Genomic DNA, 19,791 nt, shown 5'->3' on the forward strand with positions numbered 1-19,791 from the left:
GGGGCCGTTGGGACGGTGTAATAATCTTCAGGGCAAGGAGCGGCGACGACGTGAACTTGGGGGAGGACAGCGAAGGTGTCACGCCTGCTGCTGGGCCGAGTGTAAGACAACGACCCAACGGGCCTGAGACAAGCAGCCGGAGGCTGCGGAAGTGCAAGGCTGCGACTGCGCGGACACCGGCGGCCCTGGAACCGGAACCGCCCTTCCGGGCTCAGAGCCCCGCCCCCCGTCCTCGGGCTCCAACCGCGGCCGGGCCGCCACCCAGGGCCGGAGGCCCGCCCCCAGCCCTCCCGGCGCACGCGTACTGACGGGAAGATGGCCCCACGTGGGTACTCACGCTCACACGCGCGCTCGCCGGCTCGCCGTCCCCGCTTCTCGTGCCCAGGACGCAGCCCCAGCCCGGGACCCGGGGCTCCCGCGACTCCTACTTGCACGGTGACAGCGTCCAGGCCTGCGGGTGAGCGCGGGTATGCGTCCCAGGCGTCAGGCGCCGCCGTTACCACGGCAACACGCACGCATGCGCGCACACGCCAGAATCGGGGTTGGGGGCGCCCTACCTCTTCCCGCCGCCCACCCACCGATCAGGAGGCTCCGGAGAGCCCCACGCCTGCCGTCACCCTGGTCCGATAAGCTGGCAGCGCGCCTCCGGTGGGGGAGTCCCGACACCCGCAGAGTCCCTCTGTTTTGAGCACGTGCTGCCCTCAGACGCCAGTCCCACCCACCTCAACCTCAGAAGCCCCCCGAGGAAGGCTTCCTTGCATTGCTACAGCTGTCCTTCAATAAACGCGCTAAAGCATCCAGGTGTGGCAACGGGGTCCTTCCTCCTGTGCTCCCGGCAGGTGGCTGGACCGCAAGGGTGAGCCTGGGGGCGAACTCAGCCAGCTAGGCCCCGCCCCGGTAAAATCGATACAAAAGTACTCACACCGCCGACTGGGGGTACAGGCGGCAACACACGTTGAGAGAATAAAAACCTGTCCTCAACGGAAAGGGTGGAAACCGGTTTGGAGGAAGAGGAGAAACGAACGTGCCAGCTAGTGGGGCTGCGAGGTTGCCGCCGAGAAAGGCCGAAGCGTACGTGTTTTGATGTGTGATAGATAATGAAGTTGTTCCCACGATGCTTCTTTGGCGTTGTGTGAAAACCTCGGTTGGCGTCCCTGGAACACGTGCAAGGCCGCTCTCTCGCACTTGTCCTCAGCATTAGGTGGGCCTTTGTGGGCCTTCGGCTGCAGTATGTGCCGGACGCTGTAATAAACACCAAGGACCAAACGATATACCCTTGGTGCAGTGTTTCCGACTTTGCTCTTGTTCATGTGCGGTTATTAAACTGGGTGATAAAAGACAAAGAACTTCTAAAGGTGGGAGACACTGAGGTCTTGAAGGTTCAAGTACATTCCCCATCAGGGCAGAATGGTGCTTCACCTGGTGGAATACAAGATTCTCAGCTGCAAATTCACCAAGACGGGAAGTGAAGTACGTAAAGCTACTTTATTAGAAAAACCTGGGGTTCAAAGTCGAAAACTCGAGATATTGCAAATCAATAGGTCCTTAATTCTTGCCTTGTGGACAACTACCCACTTCACTTTGTGTCTGAGATTTTTTCACGACAGCACTCCCCCCTTATCTGCAGTTTGTTACCCAAGGTCAACTGAAGTCCAAGAATATTAAACCAAAAATTCCATCAACGCCAGCAATTCCTCTTCTAGGATTATATCTTAAGAACCCTGAAACACCAATCCAAAAGAACCTATGCACCCCAATGTTCATAGCAGCACAATTTACAATGGCCAAGAGTTGGAAGCAACGTAGGGGTGCCTATCAGTAAATGAATGGATCAAAAAACTCTGGTACATTTACAGAATAGAATTCTATGCAGAAGAAAGAAAGAAGGAGCTCCTACCCTTTGCAACAGCATGGATGGAACTGGAAAGCATTATGCTGAGTGAAATAAGCCAGGGGGTGAAAAACAAATACCATATGATCTCACCTCTAACAGGAAGCTAAACAACAAAACAAGGAAGCAAAATGTAACCAAAGACACTGAAATAGAGAACAGGCTGACGGTGTCCAGAGGGAAGAGGGTTTACAGGAACTAGTATAAAGGACACATGGAGAATAACTAAGGGGGGGTGGAAATGGGAGGGAGGTGGGGAGCCCTGAGGGGGTGGGCTGGGACGGGAGTAAAAGACAGAAAACTGTACTTGAACAACAAATAAATAAATTTAAAAAGTCCATTAACAATTCCAAAGTTGTACATCGTGTGCCAGTCCGAGTGCTGTGATAAAATGTCCCATCTTTCTGCTCTGTGCTACTGCAGACACTCCCCACAAACTAGTGGCTTGGCAGCCGCCTGGGTCAACAGATGGACAGGGGAGTCATCACAGGGCTTTTGTCTACCTCACCCTTATTTTGCCATGGCCTGAAAGCAGAGGAGTGGGGATGCGGGCAACTCCAATGCCCGGGGAGCAGCTGGCAAGTGCCCCGTTAAGAGCCAAGGGGAGCAGAACACAGTGAGGAACGACGGACGGTGCAAGGGAAATGCCCCACCTGTTACTGCAGCACGTTGTTGTAACCATGCCACTTACTGGGGCTCATCATCTGGGTGTGCCTAACTTACAGATTAAACTGCATCCCAGACACGGACGGACGCCAAGCAGGAAACAGGGTGCGGCTCGGGCTCGGTACCGCCCACAAGTTTCAGGCGCATGCTCTGTGGAGTGCACCCCTCCCTGAGGGGGGGGAGGGGCCGCATGGGGGCACGGTAGCGGGCCGTGTTTCACTTGGATGCTCGGAGTCACGGGAAGAAATGGAATCGCTTTCACGGTTTTAAAACAACTTGATGGTTATTTAACCTAAGGCACACTACTTACCACACTTCACCTTTTATACGCAGCCGTCCATTATACACAGTGATGTGACTGGGGCCCTTCCCAAGGGCCCCTTGCTGCTTACAAAGGCAGTTTACACCCAAACATCCCTTCTCACAAAATGAACCCATGTTGCAATGTCAGCATTCTCTCTTTAATGATGAAAATTGTAATTCACATATAAAACCCCTTTGCCTTGTCGCTACAAAGACAATACTCTGTATACATTCAGCTGGTCTTTTCTGAGGTGTTCTACTCATTAGTCTTGATGCCCCTGCCGAAAATGGGGTTCCACTATGTCTCCTTCCAGTCACCCCTCTCAGGGGCTCTCCTTCCTAAGCTGAGGAGCCAACTGAGCCCGGCCACCCCCTGGCGGGGGACGAGGCAGTGCAGGCAAAGCTGTTCTCCCCTCCCCCCCACACGGGTGAGGCTGCAGGGCCAGAGCCAGAAGACCAAGGAGGGGAACATCCCAGCCATTACCGCACCAAAACCCACTACCAACAAGTAAGTCTCTACCTAAGGTGTCTTTCTCTTATAGGGGGAAAAAGTTTCCTTAAAGCACATTTAAAAGTGCTCCTTAAATCTTGTAACATAATTTAATTTTCAAGCAGCAAAACTAAAAGGCTATTTCTCTGTATACAACTATTCTCTTGGAAAAAGCCCTGTGTCGCTATAAAACCGACTTTCATCCTCACCGAGCCTAACTCCGCTCTTCGGCAACACAGCCGTGAACGTGAACCTGAGAAAGTTAAGGTAAAGCAGGAGTTCACGTGCAGCTCACCGATCGGGCGTGGTGAGCTGACAAAAGCCCGCTCCGACTCGGGAGGGCGGCCGACTACTTCAAGGCCCATGAGCATGGCTTTGGCCTAGAGCCTCGCAGTTGGTGAAATGGGACCAAAGGTCCAGTCTCAAGGACTCAGAAACAGCCAGTTTTTCCCTTTTGTAGACTTACTTAACATTATTAACTATTTTTGGCTGATGATTTTTAAAATAAATCAACTCTAAAGTCTAGCCTAGGGACAAGGTGACCCAGCTCCGAGGGTCTTCATGCCTTGTTTGTTGCCCAGAGGCCTTGCATTGTGAGCATGGGTATTTTGCCAAAATAAATATTAACATTCAGTTCTGAAATCTAAGGACGCAGCTCACAAAGGAAAGCACAGCAGGTTTTCTTCTCTTCCAGTGGTGTGGGTCATTGACTCCTGCACACAAAATGCGAGTTCCAGACAGGCAGGGTCACCGTGTATTTGCAAGCCCCCAGCCCAGAACTACAGAGCACGGGAGACTGCTGAGGGAAAGCACGTCACAGTATCACGTCCATGTTGCACAGGAGGCCCCAGTGATCGCTGGGGTACCTGCCGCAGTCCAGCTTCTCCAGCCCAAGGAGGTCCAGACTTCGGGGAACGATGTGGCCGCCGTCGCCGCCCGCGGCTGCTCTGAAGAAGATGCGATCGAAACGGTGCTTGCTGGTGACCCGCAGGCCCAGGTTCGAGTTCGCCTGCGTGTCCCACGTGTACCGGCAGTGCTTGGGCCTGCCCAGTAGCTCCCAGACGTCCGCGACGCTGCCGGGCAGACCGCCACACTGGGTGACCTGGGGGACAGAAGATCTTTAAGACTCAGGGTTTCCCCCAAGTGAAAAAGGTGTCTGACTGTGACGCCCTAAGTCCACTACAAACCAAAGGGTCCCCGGAGTTACTTGTCAGCCCCTGATGGAGCACCAGATGCTTTTCCAGTGGCTGCGTTAGGGAACACGCTTTGCCGCGTGATGAAGCAGGTAATGTGAGAACAGCAAGAGCATCAGTCGTCCAGAATTATCCCCCACTCCTCCGCCCCACAGACAGGTCTGCGACTGGGCGTCAGATAAAACTCAGAAGGCTGGGAACCCGTGGCCTCGGTTGTCACTTAGTTTTTCGAAAATAAACCCAAGTGAAGAGAAGACAAACCGCCGCTCTGGTCTGTAAACTCAGAAGCTGCCGCGCGCACGCGCGTGTTCCCACTGCCTTCAGCCTTACTTGGAATTTACTACAATATTAACTCTTCTTTGTGCCGCTGCAGGATTCAAGACCGATTGTGGTAAAATGCACACAAGAGTTGCTACTGTAACACATACAGTTCACAACAGTGTAGCCAGCACGCCACCCACCTCCCCAGCCTCCTCTTTGCTCCCTTTAAAATCAGGTTATTTTTATCGTTGGCTTTTCGTTGCGAGAGTGCTCTGTGCAACGAATCTGCGTGTCACCCGCCCACTTGCACAGGGTCACACTCACCTCCATGCTTTCCAATGTCATTGTGCTCGCTGGCGAGTGTGCGGAGCCCTCTCGTGTTCTGAGCACCGCTCATCAGATACAGGACTTGCAACTGCACTGCGCCCCCCCCCCCCCCCCCCCCCCCCCCCCCCCCGCCCACTGCCACCTCACCCCACTGACTGCACCCTTTGCTGCAGGCAGGATGTTAACTTTTATGACGTCCGCCTGTCCCTTTCTTTCTGGTTGTCTGTGCTTCTGGTGCCAGATCCAGGAAGTCACTGCCAAACCCAGTGTCACGAAGCTTTCCCCGTGTTTTCTCTAAGTTGTGGTTTTAGCTCTTATCTTTAGTTCTTGATCCATTTTGAATAAACTGTCATTTAGGAAGTAAAGTTAAGAACCCAACCTCATCTGTGTGTGAGTGTGGAGATCCAGTTTTCCATCACCATTTGCTGAGCAGCAGGATTTTTATGAAATTATCAGTCACTCAACCAGATGCCAAGAACCCCTAGCTATAAACCCACCAAACTGCAGAAAGGTCAATGGAGAGCTCTTTTTTTTGTTTTTTAAGTATTTTAATGTGGGTTTCTTTAAAGATTTTATTTATTTTGAGAGAGAGAGGAAGGGAGAAAGAGAGAGAGAAACATCAACGTGTGGTTTGCTTTTCCTGCACCCCCAACTGGAGACCTGGCCTGCCACCCAGGCATGTGCCCTGAGTAGGAATTGAACCTTCGACCCTTTGGTTCATAGGCCCGTGCTCAATCCACTGAGCAATACTAGCCAGGACGACAGAGCTTGGTTTTTGAACCTCCTGCCCGAGGACACAGTCGGGAGGGGTGAGGCCGAGCCCCACACCTCTCCGCACAGTCCTCTCTGTGGCTCCGCCTACCCTGCGCAGCACCCAGACCGCTCCCTCCCTGGGCGCCTCCTCCTCCCTCTTGGAGCACGCCCTGGTGACGCACCACGGGTGCCCCTTTCGGGGCCCCTTCGTCTGATGTGAGCTCCACCAGGGTGGGGGGCAGGGGGGGCAAGATGGGCTTGCCTTTTAGTATCTGTTAAGATACTACATAGAATTTAGTACCTATTGAGATAGAAATAATAGATCTATTTAGTATCTGTTTAGAACTCTATAGATACAGATGAAGGAAACAGACTCCGTTTCAGACCTGGACACGGTGGTACCAGGAATGCATGAAAACCTCGAAGACGGACCTGGTCACCACTGGGTAGATGCACCAGTGAACGTGACCTCTCCCAAAGTCTGCGTCCCTGTCTTCTCTGGACGCCCCCGTGACCCAGTGTGTGTTTCCCGAGGACAGACAGGCCTCCCGCTCCTGCCTCCCGGTGTGAGACGTGGAGCACAACTAAGTAGCCATCTGCTGGGTCACACCTGCAAGGTCACTTATGTGTGTCACCAGCTTTGGTCACAAGGAGCCTGAATTGGTTTCTACAGCCATAACCTGCCCGCAAACACAGAACGGCTGTTGCTACTCACTTCGCGATCCCTCAGATTCGTGTCTCCCGCGAATATCACGGTGGCTGACTCCGGAGCCTCCTGCATCTTCTTTAAGACCATTTTGAGCTGATTCATTCGTTCCTGGGCGTGCTCTCTGGTGCTCTCCAAATGGGACGTCATGAGGCAAAGCTCATTTCCCGACACGCTGGCCTGCAACAGGACACACCATTCCAGTGGTTGAAACCAGCCCGAACACTGAGCTCAGACAACAGAACCCGGAGTCACCACCTGACTGGCCCACATCAACCGAAGGGAACCATCCAACCAGCAGGGGGCTTCTCCTTCCAGGTCAGGGAAGCCCGAGTCGCTGCCCCTACGAGTTGCTGCCCCTACTCCCGAAGGAGGCTGCTCCGCAATGCTCGCTAACCCTCCACTGTGCGTCCTCCCCCAAGGCCCCAGGCTCTCCCTCCGCGTGCCCACTGTGCCCACTGCTCCCTGCCAGGGCCTTTCTGACGTCCCCAGACAGCCGTCCCCAGACTGACCTACAGCGTGGCCCCTGAACACAAGATGGTGCTTTCACCTACTGCGGATCGTCCAGGGCCCGGCCCGCAGGCGCTCGCCGAAGGCCAGCTAACCGTTCACCGTGGCCACATCAACGGGGCGCCACTCTTCAAGCCGGGCCCGCACGCTCGAGTGCGCGCCCCTTCCTGCTGAGCACCCGTCTCGCCGCCAGGACCGCCGTCCTCTCATCGCAGCGTCCCCGCTGTGCCCTGGACACCCACGTGAGCCCCACGCCCGCCTGGCTCACACGCGGCCCCCACCCCCAATCCCCCCACCCCATCGCGAGGTCGCACACGGCGCTCCGGCACCTGCGCTGCCCTAATGTCGGCACCTGACCTACTCGGGGCCCAATTCCGGTGCGACCTCCTGCAGGAAGCCTCCCCCGAACCACCCAGCTGATCCCCTCACGAGAAACAAGCTCCAGCTGCACCGTGGGGACAGAGGTTAACCAGGCTCCACACGGGGCTCGCAGCGCAACGGGCACAAACGTGCGTCACCGCGTTGCACACCGGAAACGAACGCTGACGTGGTCCTCGGATCTCCACTGAAAACACCCACGCCCGGCGCCTTCTCCTTTCTCTAAACTTCGGGGGCGCCGCCCCCGGCGGGGCGCTTTCCCCTCCTTCAGGCCCTACGCTGCAATCCCTGCCTGGCGAGGGGTGCGCCCCCAGGGCCCGTGGCCTGGCTCCCTCGTGCAGGCCCCACTCGCGGAGCGTGGGGACGGTGCACTGAGTAAAAACCGCGCCAGGAGGTGAACGTGGGGGGTTACCAATGCTTTCACATCACTGAGAAACGTCTACCGAATCAAGGGATTTATTTTCCCGAGTTTGTCTATATTTGAAATGTACATAAAAAACTAACTTTACAAATTCCTTTAAGGCCTTAAAAGACTTAGTGAGGAGCAAACTTTTCTCTGAAGACAATAGTGTAGTTTAAAAACAAGGACGCCACCATGGAACTACAAAGAATCCATTCTTTCTTTGAAAAGCAGTTGACTTTTAAAATGTACTTACATGAACACACAAAAGGTTTCTCATCATTTTTGTTTTGGGAAAAGGAATAATCTCTTGGCTTTTAAATGTCACTCTCGATTTCTTCAACATTATGGCTGTGAAATATCCTTCCGTGTGACCTTCAAATGTTTATGGAAAAGAGTTCAGGTGGAGAGGACAAGCGTATCTGCGGTTTATCACAGTCCCTCTACAGAAGTCCCCCTGTTCCAACAAACAGGAACAGACACTTAAATGGGTCTCAATCTTAAAAGTAAACTATTACAAAATAGTCCAAGATGGCCAGCCAAGCCCCTGTTTACCTTACCCCTCCCCAAATGTAACTGCAAGTGTGGGAGAAACATAAAAATAAACATGACTTCATACAAGTGCCAAAAACACTTCATACAAGTGCCAACGGGTACCAAAAAAACCGAGAAATTTCGGAAAGAGTAGACAAGAGTTCCACTGAGGCGAAGCGACACACACTGGCTTCCCCTCTGGGAGCCCCAGAAGGTCACAGCAAGGGGATGGCAAGGCCAGGAGGGCATCGAGGTGCACGGAGAAGAGGCAGCAGAAGGAGAGAGCAGAGAACAAAGGCTTCCAGCAGTTTCTCAGAAAACCAAGTCTAGGGAGGGCTGGTAGCTGACTTACCAGCACAGAGAGCAGCCGGGAAAAGAGGAAAAGGAAGATAAGGGGGGGGGGGGGAAACAGGGGGAGAAAAAGGACGACAGGGAAGGGAAAGGGAAGGGAGGGGCTGGGAGGGAGGCAGGCAGGGAAGAGTCTTCCAGAACTGAGGGTCACAACCTCCGTAAGTTAATGCCAAGTGTTCAGAACAATAAACACACAAAAAAAGAGACCCAAAGAGCACTGAGATTAAAACAAAGACCCTGAAAGTCTGGGCAGGGCAGGGCAGGGGACAGGAATGAGTAGGGCTTCAAATTTATTACCACCAAATAGTGGAAACTAGAAAACACTGAATTAGTGCCTCCAAAATTCTGAGGAAAAATGACTGCCTACCTAGAAATCTACATCCAGACAAGCCGTCATCCTATGCAGAGGGAACCGGGTGTCCCAAATATGCCTGGATCCAGAAGCCCCGCCCCCACACACTGTTTCTTAGAAAGCAATTACAGAACCTGCTCCAGTGAATGAGGCCTAAACCACGGAGGAGGGAAGCAGGGGGTTCAGGGAACAAGACACCTGGAAGCCACGAAGAACCCCCATGAGAATGTAGGAAAGGTGTCCCACAAAGACAGAGAGAGACAGCGACTCAGCAGGGACCCGCGCCTTAACCCAGACCCTGAAACCCCACCCTGCGTAAAAGTGAAAGTCAAACATGAGACTGGGCCCCAAATCATGAAATGTAGCCAAACACACTTAGTAAAAACAAAATAGATGGAAAATCAGGAAGCTAAATTATTCACAGTAAAAAGCTAGAAAAAACAAAAATACGTACTGGCTGGTGTGCCTCAGTGGACTGAGCACCAGCCTGCAAACCGAAGGGTTGCTGGTTTCAATTCCCAGTCAGGGCACGTGACTGGGTTGTGGGTTGGTCCCCGGTTGTGGGTGTGCAAGACGCAACCACACACTGATGTTTCCCTTTCTTTCTCCGTCCCTTCCCCTCTGTCTAAAAACAAATAAAATATTTTTTAAAAAATAAAAAAAAGACCTTTTGAAAAAGCATAACCATGTGAAACAAGTATGTTAAGTATAACTGCAAATCAAAAAGATTGAGAAAAAACACCTAAACACAATGCAATTGTCACATTTAAAATTTTTAACAAATAATTTCACCAAAAAGTGACTCGGTATCTCAAATTTTGGGAATTTGGATTTTCCTGAGATATCATCCACTTCTCTCACAAAAATTAATAGGAAGCTACTTAAAATATTCTCCCACAGTTCTTTCAGTATCCTGTGTCTGGCTTGTTTCGCTCAAACTCATTTTGTTTGTTTTTTTTTGCCTGTGCTCCACTAGGCTAACCTTGCTTTTTTTCTCTTTCACTGACTTGTTTTTCAAAGGAAAAGAGAAGTACAACGGCAGGAAAGACGTTACCTGTGATAATGGTGTAGTTACTCGCTCTCTTCTTCAGGAAGCTATAATACGGGGGAATGACCTCCTGCAGAAACACCACATCTGGGCTGTACCTAAAGACATCAGTCGACGATAAACACCAGGCTCACTGTTTCACTGGTAGCTACTCATGATGTAAAAGAAACAAAAAACTGTCACTCTCCAAGACACCTAGCACTCCATGGTTGTTCACACTGATCGCTGGTAACTGTGAGACGAGAGGTGTCTGCGCCCTTTCGCGCGCTGCTGGGAAGATTAACGTAGAAAACACACACACAACGGCTCGGTGAAACTAAAAGAATGAGTCACTGGCAACAGCAGCCAGAACACTGAGCGCACCCAATGGCCCTATGTGCTGAGGGACGGGGTCCTGCGACGTCACCTCGTTGCAGCCTCTAGAGACAGGACATGGAAAACTGAGCTCTGGAGAACAAGGTGGCTCACCATGGACTCCACAGGGGCCAGTCGGTGTGCGACAAAGATCCTTTGGTAATTTAATTACCACAGCAATAATTATACAGGGTCCGGCACAAATAATGTCCCTCTTTTCTATTACAAAATCTTTTAGTACAAAATCATAAGCATGTCATTCTGTTACACAGCTATATCCAATTCAAGCACACCACGTGACTTTTTAGCTGAAATGTTCACAGGAAAACTATAAACGATCACACTCATACTATTACCCTACCCACCACACTCAAGCAGGCGTCAGGGCAGCCACGCCCTGTACGCGAAGGTCAGTAAGTACAACCGCACTAGACAGCTTCTAACGGGAATGGGTGTCCCCGCCGCGCCAGCCCTGACAGCAGGACTGGGTTCGGGTCCCAGACCCTCAGTGGCTGGTGCTTGCACACCGGTCAGACACTCCACCACGCGCCCCGGAAAGAGGAATAGCGGCACTCACAGCGCTAAGAAGGCACACACCCCTTTGGCCCTCTCCAGCAGGTTATCCAGGTCCAGCCCGTCAATATTCCAGGTGATCACGGAGAACGCGCTGCCGTCCTCCTGCTGAACAATGTCGGGAGTGCGGCTTCCTGAGCAAGTGGGGTCAGCTGGCTCCTCGCTGGTTAGGTCAACGCTGGCGAGATCAGAATGAAACACAGCTTCGCAAGTAATCTACAAACTGCTTAAATGTTAAGTCTTTCACAATCAGTTGTGGCCCTCATTTCAGTTAAATGCATTTAAAGCGATCCCAAAGTGTCCGCCAGCAGAAGCAAGCGTCCGGCGGCCGAGGAAACAGACTGCACCACCGGAATGTTGGCCCACTCACGCACACGGCCGACTCAGCGTCCTCCCACGACTGGGCCACTAAAATGCTTTCATGAGCCAGGACCGTAAAGTGGACTAAAGCGACATTTTCACATTTATTTGGACTCATTTCAAGCCAGGTTTGAAAAAAGATCTCACCGTGGCAGGTAACAAACAGCTGCCAACGCTCCGTTCCGGCCTGAGAGCTGGGGTCTAACCCTCTCCAGGGACCTGGGCCTTCTGACCCGCGCGGCCAGTGGGACCTCTGAGGCTTGGGCGGGAGACGCCTGCAGGCTTTCCCTGCGGCCTCCTGGAACACTCTCTCCAGGAACCTGGCCCACCCGGTGAGAGGTCCGAGGTCCGCTCCCGGAGGCTGCCTTGCCTGAGAGGCCACAGGTGCCTGCTCCGGTCCGAAGCCTCACAGCCGACCCCACCTTCCACCAGCTCCACGCCTAGAGCCAGTGCAAACTGACCCTACCCTGTCTCTTACGAGGTACTCAGCTATTTCCCGAAACAGCAGAACAAAACTGCACACCACGCAGCCCCAGAGACACAGAGGAGAAAATGCTGCAAATTACGCCCAGAACCAAAGAACCAACCGGGGGACAGGACCAGAACCTGAACGCGGAATCCTTTCAGAAGCGACGGATCCGCTGTCCAGGAGGTCTGGTGCCAAAACCCCTTAAATCTCGCCCAAACCCTGGGTGGGGAGACAGGTTTGAGTCAGGTCTGAGTCTCGTTTGAGTCGTGTCTTCCGTCTGACCGCCAGGTGAGTTCAAAGTAACACTTCCTTCTGATACCAGAAGTTGGTGTCGCGTAGTCTTGGCTTCTGCGCGCATCGGGCGGAGAGCCCTTGCTCGTTCGCACTGGTTTCAGTGCCCGTTGGTAATTCCTGCCTGAAGTCATTATTACTATGGCGGTTCCCACGTGGTGCTTTTTATTCCATCACGCCTTCTACATTTAGTATTTAGAATCCCACTGGAAGGACTAACGTACTGTCATCAGTATGGGTTCTTTGCAGATGAAGCCTCGCAGTCACTGGAGTAACAGGGGCAGGTGTGCATTTTACAGAAAACCACATTTCTAGATGATTGCCCGCTGAAAACAAACAATCAACGCAGGACGCAGGCGGACTTCCACGCTACCTTGTTTCCATAGAGATTTTTGCCTCATTCATTTGTTAGCAACCTCGCGCTTGCATGTTTCCTATATACTTCGAGCGAAGAATTTCAGACGGTTCCCGGACTCCCAATCCCGCCGGCGGGGCTGGGCGCGCCTGCTTCCCCACCTGGGGCGCCACCTAAGCCCCGCCCGCCCGCGCCAACTCACCAGGACCCCAACTCGGGCGCAGTCTCCGGGAGATGTGGGACGGCGCCCTCCTCCGCCCGCGGCTCGAAGTAGGCGTTCAGCGCCCTCTGAAAAGAAACAGACAGGTGGGTGGGGTCGCGCGCATCTGGCGCGCGGCCCAGTCCCGACCGAACAAGGTGAGCGTACTTCCATCTCCCAGGCGTTCTCGGTCAGGAAGCGCCGCGCCACAGCAGCCTCGCAGCTGGCGATGGTGGTGAAGTCCACACACAGGAGGAGCCGTTTCTTCTCCACGGGGTCCCCGTCGTCGGGCCCCGCCTCCGAACCGCAGTCCAAGGTACGCTTTCGCTCCATCGCCGCAGCGCTTCCCCACCGCCACCCCGCCGTTCTGCGCAGGCGCCCGTCCCGCATCCCCAGTGTCCCCCCATCAACCGTCCGGCGGGAAACGCTTCCCGCCCGTGGAAGGCGATCGGCGCAGCTGCGCAGTGGGAGAGGGATGGAGTGCCGGGGTGGGGAGGACAAAACAGCGCGTGCAGCGGGCAGGGGCGCGGTACATCCGTGCGCGCCGAGGACGTACCTCCGCCCACCGGCATCCTCTGCGTCCTTTGGACCCATACTGATGACAGTACGTTGCGTCCTTGTGGTTTTCCAAGGCTCTGGATCCCCTGGTTCTTCCGAGGTTTGTTCTTGCACGGAAGTCCGGAGCCGGCGAACTGCCCAAGATGAGCCTGACCCAGAATGTGCGGGAGCTGTTGAAGGCCACGGCCAGTTCCTCCTGTTTTGACAGAGTTTGGGGAAAGGTATTGTAGGCGCAGCCGCGGCTTGGGATGAAGGGAGAGGAGACACCGCACTTGGCATCTCGCTCGATTCGGTGCCTGCGCCCGTAGTTCAGCTTAGTGATCACGGTTACTTCACGGAGCGCCGTTGTGTGCCGGGTCAAGAGCACAGACGAGGACGTCTAATCGTCCATAAATAGTATGGCTGTCCTGCGTGGAGACAGCATTGCGCTGGGTTCTAGTGCCGGAAAGGACGGTGGTGCGGGAGGAAGCCGACGTCACCTTCCCCGCGCGCCCGCAGCCCGCAGGGTTGTTACCGCAGGACTGCTGAAGCGAGGCAGCAAACTCAGGTGCTGCGTGGCGGGGGCACAGGAGCCAGGCAGCCCACACTCCTAGCCATCACAGCCTGTAGAAAAACATGCTCCGTAGAAAGCATTTGTCGATCAGCACCAGTAACGCACTTAACAGCCTAGGACCTTGTGAGTTTTCCCCAGATGTTTAAATGCATTCATGCCGGTTTCTTTCCGATTAGGATAGAGTGCTGGGAAATTTGGAAATAATTTGGAAGTGGGCCTTAAACACAAATCGCCTGCAAACGAAGAATGCAGGGCTTTGGAGCAAGGTTCCCCTCCTGGAACTTAACTTTTAGGTTGTATTTGCAACGTGTAAGGAAGTGTCCCGAATGAGCTCAGGGCTTTTTTTTTTTTTCTTTTTGGAAAACGACGGAAATAATATCTAGAGCTGGCATTGGTGGTAACTTGCCTTCCAGGAAGATATACTCGTCAAGCCCAATGTATGGGGTTTTACAGAAGGCGGGGTAGAGTTCATTAGCCCGACAGCCCAAGTCTGGGCCAGCGCTGCCCAACAGACGTGATGCCAGCTACAAATTCGAGCCACGTGTGGGACTATACACTTTATAATAGTCACATTTTAAAAAGCAAAAAGAAATAGGCGAGTTAATTGTAGTGATATATTTTAAGTAACTCACTAGATCCTAACTAGTCTTTTTTAGATCCAATGAAAGTCAAAATGCAAGGATCTGGAAAAGGATGTCACTCTGACCTGGAGCTGAACCCTGACATGGCAGGTAGAATTGCCACAGAGACTGGGCACTGGGCTAGAGGGCACAGAGGCCGTTCCCGGAAAAGGAAGTGGAGTCAGCAGTAAGCCCGAGCGGAGGCTGTCCATATTCGAATAGGCTGCGCATATTCGGGCCAGGAGACACCATCGGATGGGCCTGTTGTGAGGTGAAAACCGAGCGTCTCGGTGCATTACTGCTGAGGAATTTGGTGGGGAGTGAGCACTGTTACTCGCAGGTGTCCGGGGAAGGGGATCGGGCAGGTTGGTTAAGGAGGCATATACCCGTTCACCCAGAGTCCTGATTTGGCAATCCTGTGCACACAGAGGTGCCTCTGTTTGTAATGGTGGGGAGCGTGGGAGAAGTGTCTGGTACAGCTGAGGCCAGGAAGCTGGCCCCGAGTGTTGGCCTGCACTAGAGGGACAGCCCAGCTGGGGACTCGAGAGGTGAACTGCTGCAGGGCACGGTGTGAGTGTGACCTGTGTTCTCGTGGATCCTCTCCCCATGACCCATGAGAGAGAANTTGGCAATCCTGTGCACACAGAGGTGCCTCTGTTTGTAATGGTGGGGAGCGTGGGAGAAGTGTCTGGTACAGCTGAGGCCAGGAAGTCCCCACAGCTGCCCCGAGTGTTGGCCTGCACTAGAGGGACAGCCCAGCTGGGGACTCGAGAGGTGAACTGCTGCAGGGCACGGTGTGAGTGTGACCTGTGTTCTCGTGGATCCTCTCCCCATGACCCATGAGAGAGAAAGGGGGCCCCCCACACACGTACGTTTGAGTGTGCAGAGAATGAGGGGACCCACAGCACCGACCGGAAGTGGCATCTCTGTACTGCCATCCATTCAGGTGTTCACGGGGCGGTCACCTTGTGATACAAATGTCTCATCACTGGTGTGAAACCCATGTATGTATTGTCTGTCAAGTGCAACTTAAAAGCTCTTTAATTGAGGAGTGGGGGGCAGTGCAGCCAGCTGGGCCGGCAGGGAGCCAGGCGTGGCTAGTGAGACGCTGAGCGCAGGCCGGCGCTGGGCGATGCCGTGGGGAAGGGGCCTGGCGCTGCACAGAGCAGCCACGCGTGCTTTGGGGAACCTCTCCTTGGCACTGGTGCCAAGTGGCCCGTTTCAAGGGACGTGACGGTGAATTCACATTTCTTCCGCCTCAGAGCCAGACCGGGTGGACCTCTGTGTCCACCCCCGCGGATGAGATGCTGCTGTGTCGCCGCTCCACTGTCCACGCGGCCCCTTCCCCCAAGCCCTGAGGTGTGTGAAGGCCCCAGAACTTGTCACCGAGTGTGTCAGGACAGCTTAGCCAGCCCCCGCCTGGCTCACCACCTTCTGTCCTGCAGTGGTGTCTCCTGGCAGCGTGGGAGTCCACACGGCCCCAGCCCCACCCTGTCTGCCCCTCCTTCAGGTTCAAGGCCACAGAGCCTGTGTGGGGGGAGAGCCTCTTGCCAAAGTGACCCATGCGACAGGCCTTCATGGCAGCCACCTTTACAGGTGTTTTGGAACAAGCCAATAAAAGTGGCCCGTTAATAGTGTTGGGGGCAGTGACTGTCCGTCCTGCTTCCGTGACCTTGCAGTCCCTGGCGATAAAGACCTCAGGTGGCCGTGCCTCCTGCTGGTAGCGGTCCCTCCACCACACCACACGCCCTTCTGCGCTCGTCTGTCCCCACGCGAGCGAGGCATTCCAGCTCATCCCCTGCAAGGTGGCAGTGCTGGGCAGACACGCACACGCCGGAGAAAGGGCGTCCCGCCTGGCCTGGCCTGGGGTGTGGCGGTGTCTCCGCCCGGTGGCTGATTGGCTGCCGTCTACACAGACTGGCGCCTGCTGTGAAATGTGTTTCCCACCGATGCACCCATCCGGCAGCAGCATTCAGGGTGGTCGGTGCCACGTGGTGCGATTCCGGCAGGGCCTCTGGAGGATGAACCACAGAACCCCTCACGCTGTGGCCTGTGACCTCCAGTGTCCTCCTGATGGAACCATAGACCTCGAGACTCCACAGTGAGCGGCCAGGGAGACTCCGAGGCATAGATCCTAGGCTCGGTTCTATCACACCCCAGGTGACCTTGAGAATAAATCACCTTCCTTATTGAACGCCACACGGATGGTGTTTGGCAGTGCCTGGCTGGCACGTACATCAGAGGGCTCAGTAGATGGCGGTTCTCTGGGCTCTAACCAACCACTGAGGGCTTTAGGCTCGCCCACCCCCAGAGCGCAGGCACACCCAGGGCTCCCGAAGTCTGGCCCGGCCCCCTAGTGACGGACAGTGGAAATGACCATTGCCAGACCCTCCGCCCCTTCCAACCTGTACGTGCCAGGCTGCCCTGTGGCTTTTCTAGTCACTTAAAGGCACAGGAAACCCATTTCTACTGCTTTCTATGTTTCTCTGTAAAGATGTTTAATATAAAATTTAAGTGAAATGTCTACATTTTTCCTTGTAATCCTTTCGCATTGTGATACCATAAGTGACCTAATAGCAGTCATCTCATTTTGCTGGATTCAGTGGCTAAACTTTTTGTATTGAAATGAGTTTATGGCATAACATTATTCTAGTAACTCACTGTACTACTGAACTTTTCTCGTTTAAAAATTGATTTAAGGTATTCATCACAAAGTCGTTTTAAAAATTACTCCGCAGAAACTAGGCAGCATCCAGACTAAACCTGTGATGGGCTGAGAGGTCACAGGGAGCAGCAGCTGGCTTTGCTGGTGCAGTTTCCACGGAGCAAGGGCAGCCCGTGGGGCGCACTCACGCTAACCAGCTCTAAGGGGATGTGCGACCTCTCTGAGAGGGGTGGACACTGACTGAGACTCCCCCTGGTTTCCCTCCGTTCCACTGTCTGTAAAAAGCTTCCACGAGGGCTGCCTTGTCAGAGGGAGGTGGGCAGCACTCGACCCCACATCCCCTTCTCTGGGGTGACCCCATTGGACCCTGTGGGCTGCTGACGGGCTGTTCGATGCTTTCTGGCACCACGCGACACTCACCATCCTTTTCGTCCACATGCAGGTGAGTCTTGTCTCCGCAGCTCCAGGCAAGGTGACCTGCGAGCTGAGGGTGGAGGAAGAGCACACCAACCAGTATGGCACACTTCATGGGGGGCTGACGGCCACCCTGGTGGACAGCGTCTCGACACTGGCGATTCTCTGCACAGAAAGGGCCCTGCCAGGCGTCAGCGTGGACATGAACATCACGTAGGTAGCCCAGTTGCACCCCAGCCTCGGTGCACCCCAAGGCCCAACCTGCAGCCTCCCCGGCCTCCAAGTCTAAAAGTGGAGGAACTAACTGCAGGGCCAGCATGTCAGCAGGAAAGGGGGAGTGGCCTAACCCTCCAAAAAGCAAACACTTCACCTCCAACCCGGATGCTGGTGTTTGACCTGACAAGTGTAAGGATGTGTAAGGCTGAGTAAGATTCAGAGAGAAGGCAGAGAAACCTTCCCATAGACGTCATCAGCTCCTTGTGACCAGGTGGCCGCAGGTGTCCAGTTTGGAACCCGGCAGTCTCCCTGACACAGGTTCTGTGGGTTTAACTGCTCCACGTGGGAGCACGCCACAGGGCAGGGAGCCCCGGGTCCAGGGGCTCAGCTCGGCCCTGGCGCGGACTAGCAGTGCTGCCCAGCCCGTCCGACGCGGGTGCAGGGCCCAGGGCTTCACTCCCGGACAATGGTTTTGCCGGCTACCCGACTGGAAAATGATGGGGGCTGGCAGAGGGCAGTGGAAATGCAGTTACTGGGATCTTAAGCAGTCTAAGTCTTCAGTTAGGCGAGTGTCAGAAACATCCAGTCCCTCTTCACTGTGGAAGTCACTCAGACTGAGGGCGCAATAAGCACACCGCAGGGCAAGAGGCAGCGCTCCTGAGATGGCGGTCACAGGAAGCAAGCGTCCCCTGAGCTGCTGCCGGCAAGTGGCTGGTCCCTGCCTTCCTCCAGGCAGCGGACCACGGTGGCTCTTCGCTGCCTTGCCGGCTTTCACGCCATCTTCAAACCTAGCTCTGCTTTGCACCCTGCTTCAAGGCACTGCTGCCCGTCACAGCCCCGAAGAGTCGGAGTCAGGTTTGGCTCGTACTTTCCAAGTACGTGTTGACGAAACGAGGACATGGCCTCGAAGATGCACTATCGGTATTCCAAAAGCAAGCAGGTGACCACTTAGGGCTATAGGTAGGTAGGAAGGACATGTGTTAAAGGTGTGTGTACACAGTTGTCACCAGAATTTTAAGGGCCTCACGTTTGTTCCTTACAGTCTATACAGTCGTCTTTGAGTTAGTTCAGCTCGAAATACTGGTATGAAATAGTTCACTAGCTTCCAGGTGAATCTGAAGTGGGAAACAATGCAAAAAGGGGTTGGGGGCAAACCCCTTCCTCTACTTAGGGCTAAGGACAAGTGTGGGCCAGGGCCAGGCACTCGAGTCTGAAAGGACAGAAGGCTCCTGACCTTGTTCCGTGGTTTCCACGAGGAAGAGTCCAACACGAGGGCCTTTCTCTCTTTTAAAAAACACTGCCAGTAACTGTCTGTGTAACTATTTCCCCTCAAGGTACATGTCGCCTATTAAAGTCGGAGAAGATGTGGTCATCACAGCGCACATCTTGAAGGAAGGACGGACACTGGCCTTTGCCTCTGTGGACCTGACCAACAAGGCCACGGGGAAGCTGGTGGCACAGGGCAGGCACACAAAGCACCTGGGGAACTGAGCCGAGTGTGACCCGAGACTCGGCAAGCGTGCCGAGTGCAGCTCTCACATAACTATAACTTTCCAAATAAACTAGCACGACCGAAGTAGCCACGAAGCGCCTTCTTTAAGAGCATGGAGTCCAGGTGGGATGCAGGGTGGGGCACCTTTATTTTTTCACTTCAGGCCTCTTCACTTTTAGGTTTTAATCACACAGATGAAAATCCTTAGCCCAACATTTTCAAAACTTAGGAAAAGCAAGAAACCAGCAGGGCCACTCTGAGATGGGCAACCCTTACACTGAACCCGAGCGGTAAGCAGAAAGAGAAACAAACGAACGGTCAGTCCTTGATAAAGCCTAGGTCCTTCTGAGCTCTGAAATGCCATCTACATTTCTTTTTTAAACTCAGTTTCAAGACTGTGGAACTTCAAAGTGCATGGGCCCTTCCATGCTTGGAAACTGACGGAGCCACGTGGCCTGGAACACAGCACGCTCTGACACAGGGCCAGGCCGACGAGGTGCTGCCGTGCT

The 19,791-nt window shown here is 54.1% G+C and overlaps 2 protein-coding genes across 2 annotated transcripts; one reads left to right on the forward strand and one right to left on the reverse strand.

The window, feature by feature from the left end:
* Positions 1–3,006: 3,006 nt before the first annotated feature.
* TDP2 (tyrosyl-DNA phosphodiesterase 2) lies at positions 3,007–13,131 on the reverse strand. Its single transcript, XM_037051383.1, has 7 exons — positions 12,933–13,131; positions 12,768–12,853; positions 11,095–11,268; positions 10,170–10,261; positions 8,135–8,253; positions 6,600–6,770; positions 3,007–4,452 (listed from the first exon to the last, which is right to left on the reverse strand). Exons 1-7 carry the CDS (start codon positions 13,095–13,097, stop codon positions 4,165–4,167), a joined length of 1,095 nt encoding a protein of 364 aa, XP_036907278.1. The 5' UTR covers positions 13,098–13,131; the 3' UTR covers positions 3,007–4,164.
* Positions 13,132–13,379: 248 nt separating this feature from the next.
* ACOT13 (acyl-CoA thioesterase 13) lies at positions 13,380–19,369 on the forward strand. Its single transcript, XM_037051384.1, has 3 exons — positions 13,380–13,543; positions 17,603–17,787; positions 19,125–19,369. The coding sequence occupies exons 1-3, from the start codon at positions 13,466–13,468 to the stop codon at positions 19,279–19,281; spliced, it is 420 nt and encodes a 139-aa protein (XP_036907279.1). The 5' UTR covers positions 13,380–13,465; the 3' UTR covers positions 19,282–19,369.
* Positions 19,370–19,791: the final 422 nt, after the last annotated feature.

This window comes from Sturnira hondurensis, unplaced genomic scaffold (assembly GCF_014824575.4).
Source record: "Sturnira hondurensis isolate 20B ecotype Veracruz unplaced genomic scaffold, ASM1482457v3 Scaffold0007217, whole genome shotgun sequence".
Classification (NCBI taxonomy): Eukaryota; Metazoa; Chordata; class Mammalia; order Chiroptera; family Phyllostomidae; genus Sturnira; species Sturnira hondurensis.